Here is a 14218-nt window from a genome sequence, read left to right on the forward strand (position 1 = left end):
CACTGATCTGTAACATTCAACAGCCCCTAAGTGTTTAAAAGGCCACGTTCACAGAGAGATAATAGAAATAAAGACCATGCAATTACCCTCCGTGGTTCAGGCAAAAATAGAATTTCCTATCTGGCTGAGGGGGGGTCACCGTGGGACCAAGGGCAGCAGGAGGGGAGGGGCCCCAGGTGTTAACTCCATGTGTGACTTCGAGGAGCCTCCTACAGCAACAGGACACCAGAGTGTCAGGGGCCTGGCCTGCACGGGTCACAGCAGAAATCTGGGAAACGGAGCCTCCTTTCTCTGGACTTTCTGTCCCCAGTACACTGAGTTTCTGGGTCAAAGAAAGCTTGAGGCAGAGACTTGGGCCCAACACAGGACCTAAGCCGCTAAACCCAGGATGTTTAAAGCTGCCTGGAGATAGAGGAGAGGAGGGGAGGGGCGGGTTTCGGCTTACCCAGGGTGTCCCCCATGGTGACGATCGTGTGCTGATACAGCTCCCGGTCCCCACCCGGATTCGACAGAATCACAGCCAAGTGAGGCCTCCAGTCTCCCCACTGCTTGTCCCCACAACACTGAAAAGCAGCAGAGAAATTGAAAATTGAGTGATGTTGCACTGATGTAGGTGAGCAGGCAATGTCGGTAAGGAAGGTGGCTGTCTACTTCCTGGTTCGCAGGGAGTGCCCATTATAGTGCCTGCCACACTGCCGGCCACCGATTTGGGGTGCTCTTTTTCAAAAAGCAAAACTCCTAGAAGGGTGAAAAAGAATATGAAAACGAATATATGTATGTATATGTATGACTGAAGCATTATGCTGCACACCAGAAATTGACACACATTGTAAACTGACTACACTTCAGTTATATATATATAAAACAAACCAAAAAATTCTTAGAAAGATGGATAGGCAGACAGACACATATACATACATACATACACAGGGATATTGGGAGAGAAATAAAATGACACTATTGGTCACTAATTTTCAAAGTTCTTCCTGGTGCCCCTAACCCCAATAGCTAGGGACAGAATCCAAAAAAAAAAAACCCTGATGTTTCAGTGGGAGAAGGAAGATCAAATACCCTTGGCTCATGAGGAGAGTCCACATTAGCCTGTCAGAAGGCAGGATAGTGGGGAGGGTATAGCTCAGTGGTAGAGTGTAGTGTTTAGTATGCATGAGGTCCTGGGTTCAATCCCCAGGGCCTCCATTAAAATAATAATAATAATAATAAAAGGCAGGGGAACAATGGACTCCTTAATTAATATATTACCAAATGGCTAAAGTTTTCTGGCTTTACAAAGCTCTCTCCCCCACATCACCTTCTTTAATCTTCAGAACAACGTTGTGAAGTCTGATTCCTATCGCCCCTTGAGTAGTGAGAAAACCAAGCCCAGACAGCCCTCCATCTCCATCTTCCTTCCAGCGGGGGGCTCTGTCCTCTGCCTCTGGTGACGATGCAGAGGCAGCAGAACTCCACGAGGGGGCGGTAGAGGGTAACACAGAGCAGGGGAAGCAAGCAGAAGTCCCACACAAAGGATGGGCCACCTTTATCCTGAAGGAAGGGGAACTTCCAGGCAGGAAATATCAACAAAGAAACAACACATGTCATAAAAACGACACAGGTCCTGGATTCCACAGGGGTCCTACCTCTTGAGCAAGTTTCTTAATGTCTTTGAAACTTTGTTTCCTCATCTCTTCAATGGAGATCACAATGTCTACCCTGTTATCGTTGATCATAAAATAAGACAGGAAAAGCACAGAGCGTAGCGCCTTACGCTTGGTTTGCACTTTATCAATGACATGTAGGTGCAAATACACACGCAGGGAAGCCCAGCAAAGGAAAGAGGTGATGTGCAGACCAGCCGGTTCTCCAATGTGGTCCACAGAACGGGCAGAGCAGGAGACTGACAGTCACAGCTGAGATCTGGGGGTCCAACAATTCACAATTATTTGGTATTGTATTTGTAACTGTCCCACAGAACAAAAGATGCTTTGTCCACCTCCATTGTACAGTTACTCCTTGTTTACCTGGGCAGTGCAGTGTGAATGAGGCTGATGCCGAGAATAAATCACAACATCAACAGCAGTTCTCACTGACTGCACTCTGACCGTGGGCCACAGCCCGTGCTAAGCATTTCTCCTATGAACAAGCACATGCATCACGTCCTATTATTATTCCCATTTTAACATGTGAGCCAGGCTCTTCCACGCTGGAACTAAAGGAATCAGCAAAAGAAAAGCCCTTGCTAAAAGAACAAAAACTTAGAAGTGATTCTTCTGTCCCCTCCCCAGGTGATTTGGGGGGGAAGAAAATCACTGGAGGGCAGATCTGTAGAGAGAGATTTTGAGAGAGAGAGAGAACGCTTATTAACGAACTTCAATGCACCAAGCACGGCGGATGATATGTTCAGATATTCTGTCTCCTTTAGTTTTCACAATAACTCTTCTGGGCATCAAAATGCCCATGAAGATGAAAAGCTGAGGCTCCGAGATTAAGTAGCAAGGCCAGGGTCACACGGCAGTGTGGAGCGGAGTCTAGGTGAGGCCTGTGACAGAAGCCCACATCCGTGTTTCCCAGCTGCCATGCTTTTCCCACTACACTTCTTATTAAAAGTACCAGAATCTGGCCTTTTCCTGGATGCTGCGATGCTGGGGAACTCTCAGACACTAAGGTCAAATACTGCACTGGCACATCACCTCTGGCTCCTCGGTGTTCTCACCCCGAAGCAGGGAACAATCAGCGAGCTCCAGCAATGCGATGAGACCCAGTGGACTGGATGTAGTTACATCATTTCCTGCATTTAGTGCTTTGGGACGTGAGACAATGCCACTGCAGAGCACAGGCATGCAGCGGAACTGGGAAGTGCACCCCATGCTCCAGTCCAGCCAGTTGGTTTGACGATGGGGCGTGAAAGTCATCATTTCTCTTTTCTTTTCTTAAAAGTGTGCACAAGCAATAAGAAGAACCAAAAAGCAAAAGCATGAAGTCCATTTTCATTAAAACTAGGTGTCAGCAAAAAGCCAAGCCTCTAAATACAAGAAAAGGCTTCCAGAAGTAATGACGATTGAACAGAGGTGGGCTCAGGAGGCAGAAGGAGGGGGTCCCACAACCATCTCCCCGGCGAGGGAGAAGCAAAGACCCTCACAGACACCAGGTCACATGGAAATGCTGACCGGCCTGGAATCGGGCCCCGGCCCCTCCCCAGCTCCAAAATCCCATAAATAACTGGGCCAGGGAAGACTCAACACCTGTGGAGGAACAGGTACAGATACACTGTCAAGATAAAAGGAAGGGGGAAGGTAGAACATTCACCAGAAAAAATGTTACCATGACGCAAAGAATGGTCACCCAGCATTTCATCATGAGTTTAAGGAAAAAACAGAAGAAGGTGACTGTGGGCTCTTTTGCAGAGCTCAGGAGAGACATGGGAGAAAAATCAGAGGAATAAAGACAGGAATGGAGAGAGCTCGAAAGCCCAGAGACACTGATGAAAACACAGTGAGGAACACACGGGGTGGAACTCATACAAGCAAAAAAGAAGGCAGAAAGAGCTGAAATAAAAAAAGGGATTTTGTAATTAAAGAGAAAATTACATGTATATAAGTCCCATGTGTGTAGATACACGTAATGTGTATACAAAGGATTCCTGAGAAGAAAACAAAAACAATGGAACAAAGCAATTACTTAAGGATATAATTCAAGAAAACATCCCTGAACTGTAAGATGCACATGTTAAAAGAGTAAGTATACTGTACCCCAAGGGAAAAACTCACCCACACGGACAACACCAAGATACATCCTAGTAAATTCCTGGACTTCAAAGATGAGTAAGGGGTGTCTTGGGACAAAAAGATCAAGTCTCTTGTTACAGGAAAACTAGTGAGCTGGCCTCAGACCTCTCCGGAGCCACACAGCACTCTGCTGACATGTAAAAGCGAACGTGTCCAAGCTTTGAAGGGTGGACGTGCAGTGCTGGGAAGAAAGGAAGCCTGGCTGCGGGAAGCATGGACGCGGTCTCTCACTATTGGAGACACAGCAGGCAGCCATGGGATTGCGGGAAGGGCAAGGTCTTTGGAATCAGACAGACCCTGGCTGATCCTGACTCCCCTACTCCTAGCTCCGTGATCTTGGGTCACTGGCCATCTTTTTTTTTTTTTAATATTTAATTTTATTTATTTTTGTTTTGTTTTGTTTGGGGGGGTAGGTAATTAGGCTTACTTATTTGCTTATTTATTTAATGGAGGTACTGGGGATTGAACCTAGGACCTCGTGCATGCTAAGCACACACTCTACCACTGAGTTATACCCTCTCCCCCCTCATTTTCCATCTTTGCATCTCAGTTTTCACATCTGCAAAACAGGGATAATAATTCCTAGCTCCATGCATTAAATGAAATGATGTGCATCACAGTGTTTAGCACAAGGCCAGACACATGGGAGGTGATTCAGGAACAGTTACTGTTTCTTTTTCATCTCTAAAGCCATCACCTCACTTCTGAGCAGTCCCCACCCCCTAAACCCTCAGGATGCTGGGGTGTTGGCGGGGTCCTGTCGAGAAGGGTACCGTGGCTGCCTGTGGGATCCGCCCCGACATGAGCTGGAACAGCGTCTGCAGGGGGTCGTTGAGCGCCAGCGTGCTGGTGAAGCTGCAGAGAGAGGGGACCATCAGTGGGTACCCCGCCAGGAGAGCCTGCTATCCGATGCCTGCTGGGCACAAGCCCCGTCATGCCTACTGGACTGCAGCGGCTTCTCCAGGATCCTGAGTTTCTCTTTGCTGTTCGGTTGTGCCTCTGCTACCTCCTCCCACTTTCCGATCTCCACTCCACCACACGGCCCAAGTAGAGCTCACTGATGGGGGAGATCCTCCGCGCTTGGGCACTGACACCCTGACTCCCGAGTAACCATCTCTGCTGGCCTTCGGTCATCGCGGTCATCGCAGAGATGACCCAGGCACAAGGTTAACCTGAGCCTCTTCTCCGTGGGCCACTCCCCCGCCCCTGGCCGCCCTCCACTGCTGCCCGCCACCCCTACGGCAGCCCTCCTCCAAGTCAAGCCCTCAGCCCTCAGCCCTCAGCCCTCAGCCCTCAGCCCTTGGTGCTGGTTCTCGGGCTCATCGCTAGCCTGCGTCTGCAGTGCTTTTACTCACTAGCACTAAATAGTCATTTCAGTGACCAAAGAGGCGGAGAACAGAGACCAGAAATGATCCTGCTGATGACAATCCGTGGGATCTGCTTAACAAGGATATAATGAGCTCTATGGCTGATTTGAGATTTAAGCCCACTCAGTAAGGGATATTTTTCACGATTCACTGGGCTCCATCAAATACCAATGGCCCAGGGCAAAAATCTGGAGTGGAGATGTATGCTACAATGTGAAGATTTTCCTTTCCAAAACCGAAGGGAAAATCACCCCTCGGAGCATCATCTTTGATTTTTTTTTATTTGAATGGAAGGACTTCGGATTGAACCCAGGACCTCGTGCATCCTAGGTGCACAGGCTACCACTGAGCTGTGTCTGCCACCGTCCCCGCCCACATCGCTGACTGAGCAGCACCCTTCCTTCAGGGCTCAGAGTGCTTCTTCCAACAGACGTTCAGTGCTGCTCACTCTGAACGTCTTGAAGTACGAGGTGGAATTACTAGTCCCTGGGACAACCGAGGGTCAGAGTAATACAGAGACTTGGCTGAGGCCATCATGAAGAACGGGCTCCCAGGTTAGCTCCACAGACCGAACTTAAAGTGGGGGTGATCACCTTCTTATCAACTCTGCCCAACAGGACTTACAGCCAATTTAAATTTAAGAGAAGTTGAGGAGGGGGTGGGTGTGGCTCAGTGGTAGAGCATATGCTTAGCACGCACAAGGTCCGAGGTTCAATCCCCAGTACCTCCATTAAAAAAAAATCAATAAATACAGAGCCGACATTTTAAAATTAATTAATCAACTAATTAAATATAAGAGAAGTTGAGAGGGTAGTTTCACGGCTTTAACCAACATGAGAAGATAAGTATCCTTCTTGCTGTCTGACCCAAGCCTGCTCCTTATAGGAGGGTCCCCTGCCCTACTCCACCCCGCCACACGTCTGTCCCTGACAAGCCATGGATGCTAGATTCAGCCAAAAGGACTGACTCCAGCGCCCCCTGCCCCCACCACCTCCATTTAATTCTGATTCTGTTTGGCTGTTTCATTGCCCTTGTTCTGCACTCCTGGCTATGTACTCACACCTCCATCCCTATCTCGCCTTGGTTTGGGCATTCTGCCTGGTCCCCCCTGGACCCGGATCACAATGTGCTGGCATCATTTATGACTGAACACAGCCCTTCAGTCTTGACGTCTCCCATTAGATGAAGACATCTCGATCTATTCCCCAGCCCTATAAACCCCTTCCCTACCACAGCTCACGTTCCTGGTACCCTGAATCCCTACCCACTTCTCCACACCCACATCCCCACTGCGGGACTGAGCAGCAGACAGTCACTAACTCTCAGTCCTAAAGCTCTGTCAGTTAACGCTGAGTGATCGCCTGTCCCCTCACCAATGGAACTCTCTAGAACAGACCCTCCAAAGAGGAAAGTCTACTGCCATGTAGAAACCTACTTAATTTTTGGAAACTCTGACCCTGGGAAACATTACTAAAATGTTGTATTCAACTTAACAACTAGGAAGAATGTGTCTGTGCCTGGGTTATAAGAATCTGAAAAAGAGAAATGCCATGTCCAGCTTAGAATTGAAATGTAGGGCTTCTCCGTGCACCTTGAATTTTCTCCCCACCCTCACCCCCATCTTTGGAGGGGAGGCCTCTCGGCTCCATTGGTCTCCCCAGCTTACCTACTCATGACCCAGCTGTAGGTCCTTGGGTCCATCTTGCTGGACAGGAACAAAGCATGGCCCCACAAATGGTTCTTCATGGCCCACTCCAAGGCTTCCTGAAAACACAAACATCGCCTTCAGTGCCGCCTGACCCCCTTCCTCTACCAACAACAAACGACTGTGCTTAGGTACTGCTGCCCCCTGAGCAGAGGAGGCTGGGCTTCCAGAAGACTGGCAGAGCCTCTCATGTGAGTATGAAAAAGGAAGACTTGGGGAATGGCTTTCACTGGCATGTATTTCTCTCAGTTCTCCCTTTCTCCAGCCTTCACTTGATCAAAATCCATTATGCAATTTCATTAGCTCCCCTCAAACATTGTTTCCAGTTAGCTTTTTCTCCTTGGCAGAAGTCACACAATGCTTTCAGGAAGCTAAGCACCAAAATTGAGAGAAGCATCTCACCCCAAGGCTCGAGTCCCAAAAGACGAGTCCAAGATGGTGTTCGTGGAGGCACGATAGAGGAACAGTTTCTTTATTAACAATTATGGCAGTTCCTCACCCAAATCCATGCTCTCCTTCCTGGGCCAAGAAGTGGGCAGCATTTCCTACCCCCATGGCACCTAGATGTGGCTGAGTGCTAGGCCGTCAGATGGGAACGGAAGTGATGTATGCAGCTTCCGGGTCTGGCCCATAGAACATACGAAAAGAGCAGTCTTCCCCCCCCCCCCGCCCCCCGCCAAAAGAGCAATCTTTATGTCGTTTTTACTTGTCCTGGATGTGAGGCTGAATTTCCTGGGATTGTTTAAATTTATTCTCTCTTTAAATAAGATATCATGAAACATATTGGGATAATCAAATCAATTTTCATTTGGAGGTGGAAATACCTCATTAGTGATTTCCTGTCCAAAAATCACATTATTTGGGGGCACCAAGGAAATTAATACCATGCCAAAACCTCACATATCAAGCCCTTACTCAACAGTTCTGAAAATTAAATGAAGAGGTGAACGTGTGTGTGTGTGTGTGTATGTTTTAAAATTTGCGTCTTCCAACCCATGTCACCAAGTTCATGGTGTCATTAATTTGGCATATGAAGTTGATAGTTAACAAGCACTTGATGGTTAGTAAGCAATTAATTACAGTATTAGGAGGGTAGGTTAACTGCTATGTATGCTGGCTCAACAAAAGAGCAGCCCCCCTTCTAGTCATGGGAGAGCACTGGGCAGGGGAACAGAGTCCGGGGCAGCCCTCCTCCGTGTGGCAATTCAGGGACTCAACTGTGTGAGCCTCCACCGTCTCCAACATCGAGCCCCCAAGGTTTCCGGATGTCATCCTCCTTCCAGCCAGATGGGGAAGAGGCCATGGAGGACTGAGTCTAAGACTTTTGTAAAATGTGAGTTCAACTTCAAAATTAAACAAGGCATAAAATAATAGCTGATGTGAGGTGATGGAGGAAACCCTTTCACAAAGTGTAAGTGTCTCAAATCATCATATTGTACACTTTAAGTATCGTATAGTTTTATTTGTCAAATATACCTCAACTTAAAATTTTTAATATATAATATAAAAATTAAAATAGTCTAATTTACATACCACAAATAAACAAGGCATCACTTCATCTATGGAATTAAAGTATTCAGTATTGGTAGGTATATTTTAGATATGATGGGGGTACCATTTGTAAACAAACTTTCTGGAAACTAATATTAGTGTATATGTGAAGAACTTTTTAAAAGTGCCTACCCTTTAACCCAGTGGTTCCACTTCTAGGAATCTATCCTAACAAACAATAAAAAGATCAGCCAAAGATTTTTATAACAAGATGTTCAACTTGTAGAATTTATAACGGGTGACAAAATTGTAAATAGTCTACATATTCAACAGCAGTGAATTGGTTAAATAAAACATGATATGCTTAAATAATGGAATATAGTCCATTTTTAAATGGTGTATTTTAATGTCATGAGAATATTTCACCATATAATCTTGAGTGGGAAAAAAAAGAAATAATTGTGTATATAATTTAACTTTTTTATTGAAGTATAGTTGATTTCCAATGTTGCGTTAGTTTCAGGTGAATAAATGCTGGAGAAGGTGTGGAGAACAGGGAACCCTCCTGCACTGTTGGTGGGAATGTAATTTGGTGCAGCCACTGTGGAGAACAGTATGGAGAGTCCTTAAAAAACTAAAAATAGAGTTACCATATAATCTGATTTTTAGCATACAGGCATGGAAAATACTAGAAGTAAATAAATCAAAATGTAAATGAAAACAAGATTATACTGTATAGCACAGGGAAATATACACAAAATGTTATGGTACTTCACAGAGAAAAAAATGTGACAATGAGTGTGTATATGTCCATGTATGAAAAATTGCGCTGCACACTGGAATTTGACACAACATTGTAAAATGACTATAAATCAATAAAAAATGTTTAAAAATGTAAATGGGTGTTATCTTTTAATGGTAAGACTATAGGTGTTTTAATTTTTTTCCTTTGTACCTCTCTGAACATCTTAGGGGCTGTAAAATGACTGTCACAGCTGGGGGAGAGGAGAGTGGCTGGGGCGGTGGGTACTTTTTTAAGCCCGAGGCGGGGCCGCACTTGCCTTCTTCCTTCCGTAGTAGAGCAGCTTGGTGAATTTCTCCACGATCTGCGCAGGCGTCTCCACGCTTGGGGGAATCTCCCCGGTGAGCAGGTTCCGGGGGCCCGAGCTCAGCACCGGCCTGTCCTCGTCCGTCAGGCTGATGAGGTTGGCCACGGGCGGCTGCCTCCGGTACTTCTCCAGCTTCCTGCAGTCTTGCATCAGCAGCTCCGCAATGTCGGACCCCGCCATGGACTGCAAGGCAGAGGGGGCCGTCCTGACGCAGAGTCCTCACCGTCCTCACGCCGGCAGCCCAGGCTGCAGAAGGAAGGCACCGGGGCACCAGCCTTCTCCAGGCGGGAGGCCGACATGCAAACGCAAGACAGCCCCTTCTTGTATTATTGTATTTCAAACTTCAGCTTCACTCTCAGGGTTATTTTCTTTCTGTCGGGAGCCGTGAAGATGACCAGAAATATGCACACTCCCACAGGTGTACTGTCTGCCTGGCGCAGTAACCCAAGAGCTGGGCGGCAACCCCAGACCAGCGGAGGAGGGCAGGGCAAAGGTTAGGCTTAGAAAACTGTGGTGTCGTCTGAGCAGTATCTCCCCTTGGGGCCATGTGTTGCTTCTTTCATGTTACCTTTTATAATTTTGCCATAAACCGTATCTTCTCCGTCCAGGAAGGCTTAAATTCCAAGCCAGCCTGCACCTGCCCATCCACCCGAGCGGTAATACTGACCCCGTTCTGCCGACAGAGGAGAACCAACAGCTGCCACAGTAGAGCGGAGTCTCTGCTCCCCGGTGTCTCGGACTTGCGGCTCTGCGCTGCTTTCTGCTGGCAAAATGTCATGATGTCCACCTTGTGTACATCTTCCCTAGGGAGAGATTTCAGGGAGCAAAGAATGAGGGGCAGACCCCTCCCCCCCCCCACCTCCCTGTAGGACCGCAGGCTCCTCCTACCCTGCGAGGCTGCTGCCTGGGCTGGAGCTGAGGACGGGCGTAGTGAGGCTGTAACTACAGGATAGTTTCCTTGCAGAACAGAGATTCTCTGGTCCTCCTTCTCCATTTTACAGAGGAGGAAACTGAGGCTCAGAGACTTGAAATGACTGTCAGGGTAGCAGGTAAGAGAGCACGCAGACTTTGGTCAGACATCCCTGGGTTTAAATCTAGCCTGCCACTCCTCAGCTTACATAAGTTTTTTTTTTCTCAATGAAATATGTTTGTAGGCTTTATTTTTTTTGGTTTTTTTTAAACACCTTTATTGTGGTATGGTTCCTGTACAGTAAACTACTTTTATTTCAGGTGTACAGTTTGATGAATTTCAGCTTACGTAAGTTTTTTATCTCCTCTGAGCCTCTGCTCTTTCCCCTAACACAGGGGTAATTTTTTAAAAATCTACTTCGGTGGGAGGGTATAGCTCAGTGGTAGAGTGCATCCTGGGTTCAATCCCCACGACCTCCATCAAAAATAAATAAAAATCAACCTAATTACCTTCCCCTGCAAAAATAAACAAACAAAAAAAGACAATGTAGATAGATAAGTATTTTTAAATAGAAATTAAAAATTACCCCCATACAAAAATGAATTAGCCAGTTGTGTAGCATGTATAATTGCCCAGTGAACAGGAATCATTATTTTCTTGAGCTCATCCAATAAAATCAGTCAGACTGGGACCAGTAACCTCATGTCCAAACACCCAACCCAGTGCTCTGCCTTACATCTATATACCTACCTGTGTCTCAGAAATCGAGACAGCACTCATTTTTACTTGAAAGCACTGTCAAAATACTGTAGGGTTTTCTTGGAGGGGGAAGCTTCAGGTAAGAACACCTTTATATAGCAGTGATGAGACTGAGAGGACTTCAGTGTGCATTCTCTCTCTTGAGTCTCGCAGCCGTCACTGGAGTAGCACAGCCAGGGTTACTTCGTTTTTAAAGGGAAAACTGAGGCTCAGAGAGGACTAACTAACCTGTCTACCATGGTAGCTCTAGTTAGTAGGTTGTCCTGGCCTAGAACCCAGATCCTCTGACACCACCAGGACTCCACTGCTCAGCAAAGAGCGTCCTGAATGTTTTATCAGAAGCAGGACTCGGAATGTAAAAGCAGTTCCAGCTCAGTCCTGCAGAGGGCAGATCTGCACTCTGTCCGGTAACTCAAATGCTGACCGTGTTACTTAGCTCCCCAGAAAAATTTTTTTATGTGATCCACTTGCCTATGATCTCCCAGGCTGTGCGCCCCTGTTCTAGCGGCTTAAGGACTGTTAGTACACAGCATGCTAAAACCTCCTACCACGTAGCCTTTGTAAAACAGAACTGATTTCAGATTTTTAAACCTTTAAGTTAATTTTTCTTTCTGCTTTCAACCCTCAAATTGCTTGTCAGAATAGCTCGGGCCACATTTGCCTCCATCCTGTAACACAGAGATTCCACTCTGACGGGGACAGACATTTTCTTTCAAGGAAGCCAAGAACAAATCCCCAAAATGCTGAGCTGGGCGGGAAGATGTGGTAGGTTCCAAAAGCCCTGATGTGGCAGCTCTTAGGGTAATTTACCTAATCAGGGGTCCTGAGAAAGTCCTCATCTCTTCTTGTTCCTCAAAATCATTAAGGATAACCTGGAACAAAAAAAATCAAGTTTGGTCTTCAAGACTCTGTTCACCCAATGGCCCTTTCAGCCAAGTCCGGGATCAGAACCCAGAGCCGTGGTCCTGGGATAGGGCTCGGTGCCTTGTGGAGAAAGCAGATGGACAAAATCAGTTCTCCAGTTGCTGAATATGAACTTACAGCATCTCAGGGAACATAAGTCTAGCATTACTTCTTTCAGAGAAGAGCCCCACCCATTCCTTTATACACACACACAAACACAGACACTCCACAAGATGGATGGCCCAGTCCCCCACAAGAGCACCCTATTTCTAGAGATGCCCAGGCTTATGCAAAGGGAAGCAGGGAGTGGCATGCTGGCATACCAGGGACACAAAATCTTGCTTACCTCCACGCTGTGCAGTTCAACCAGGGCTGTTTGTCCATCACTGGGGGAACTGGGACCCACACACACCAGCTGACCTCCTGGTCCAAAACTCACAGGCACGTGAGGGACATAGAACTTCATGGGTGCCTTGGGACCAGCTGCTGAGATGTCCTCTGACCAACAGACACAGGTAGACACTGTTAGCATTACCACCACTGCTTTACTTTAGAAATACTCCACAGACACATATGTTTCCAAATTCCACCTGGGACCAAGATAAGATTCTGTGTGGGCTACATAATTAGAAGGCCACACTTCAAGTCTGACTTGAGACTATGAGAATATGTCAGAATTTAATGCAAGGATTTGATGGTTTGCTCCAAAGGATAATGCACCAGGCCCAGCCCCTCAGTGATGGTGACAAGCCAGGGACTTCAGCTCTTGTAGCTCCAGTAATCATGGCAAGTCTCCTACATCCAGACCTTTGTGACCTGCCTTGGCTTTACCAAACTGACTCTACTTTCTTCACCTCTGAGGACCTAAGAGGACCTCTGAGTTCCGCCTCTCCCAGCCTGATGATGGCTAGGGGCAGTGTTCCCTTCCAAGAATCAGCTATGATGCAACCTCCAGAACAAGGGAAAAGGTGGGAAATGGAGCCAAGGTTGGCCACTCCGCCCAGGAGGCCTACATACACAAATGAGGCAGACAATAATCTGCTCTTGGAAACAGAGCTAAAGGTGACCTTCCAAGAGATGTGCCACCCAGCCCTCTTCTCACCAGACTCAACCAACTCCTTTGAGGACTTCAGCACCCACCAGCCTGAATTGGACTCCAAGCTGAGGAAGCCATGGGGTCAGACAGTTCAGGAGCATCTGCCATGTACTGACTGAGCTCGTAGCTGCTGGAGCTGAGACCAGACTCATGCTGCCGGAGAAGGTTGGACTCCTCGGTCAGTGACGGCTGGAAATTAAAAACAACGAAAATGCATGGAAAGAATCAGAAGCACCTTCAAACAGATGGTCCTCCCAAGTTATCTTTCAAAGCACCAAAATTCAAACTTACAAATAAATATAGTAAATGTGGGTGTGTTGAAACAAAAAGAGGGGATCATTCAACTGATAAGTGTTTGCTAAAGGATTCGTTATGGCCTCTTGGAAAGAGTGTTAGCCCTGGGGCCTGGGGCACTGAATTCAAGTCCCAGCTTTGTCAATACCTAGCGGCTATGACCTTGAACAAGTAACTTAGACTCTCAGATCAGTACTGTCATCTGTAAAGCAGACAATAATGCCTACCCTATATAGTTCATGTACTTACACTTCCATTCATTCACCAGCTGTTTGATGAGCACATACTATGCTCTGGTTCAGTGCTTTCCCTGGGGATAAAGGTGTACAAGAACTTCATGGAACATTACATCCTGGGAGAACTGTAAAATAGTGGATGCAAACAATGGATGCAAAAGCTCTCTGCACACTGTAAAGTGCTGTATGGGTGTACGGCTGCTGTTACTGTGTTGTTGTTACCGTTTGTCATAGTATGCACCCTGCCCTGTTCTGCATCAGAGGAAACTGTTCCCCTAAATCATACCAATCTGATCAGGGAAACAAAATTGATACAAGACAAGTCAAAAATTAAGGGCTGGTCTCCGTAGTATCTTTGCCACTTTTCCATAGAACTAAAAATATCGCAAAAGTTAAAGTTTATTTTTAAAAATTCAAGAGTTCCACTTTGTAGCCTAGCAAGTACACACGGTAAGATTTTAGAAGAGAGAGATGAAAGAGTCAGGAAGGCTTTAGAGTTCTGACTTTCAGACCTAAATTAAAAGATGCCAGCAACTTCCCACTTCCTGGGTACCCCAAAGTGCCAG

General features: G+C 46.7%; 1 protein-coding gene across 2 annotated transcripts in view; it reads right to left on the minus strand.

The window, feature by feature from the left end:
* The window catches only part of SEC16B (SEC16 homolog B, endoplasmic reticulum export factor), a 37261-nt gene that overhangs the window by 16401 nt on the left and 6642 nt on the right, over positions 1–14218 (minus strand). For both annotated transcript variants that reach the window (XM_031435718.2, XM_031435719.2), the window contains exons 7-14: positions 13167–13311; positions 12373–12524; positions 11934–11995; positions 10122–10257; positions 9407–9637; positions 6816–6913; positions 4556–4637; positions 446–563 (exon numbers count right to left, since the gene is read on the minus strand). In XM_031435718.2, the coding sequence (XP_031291578.2) occupies positions 446–563; positions 4556–4637; positions 6816–6913; positions 9407–9637; positions 10122–10257; positions 11934–11995; positions 12373–12524; positions 13167–13311 (1024 nt within the window). The remainder of the gene's footprint in view (positions 1–445; positions 564–4555; positions 4638–6815; positions 6914–9406; positions 9638–10121; positions 10258–11933; positions 11996–12372; positions 12525–13166; positions 13312–14218) is intronic.

Source organism: Camelus dromedarius, chromosome 23, assembly GCF_036321535.1.
Source record: "Camelus dromedarius isolate mCamDro1 chromosome 23, mCamDro1.pat, whole genome shotgun sequence".
Classification (NCBI taxonomy): Eukaryota; Metazoa; Chordata; class Mammalia; order Artiodactyla; family Camelidae; genus Camelus; species Camelus dromedarius.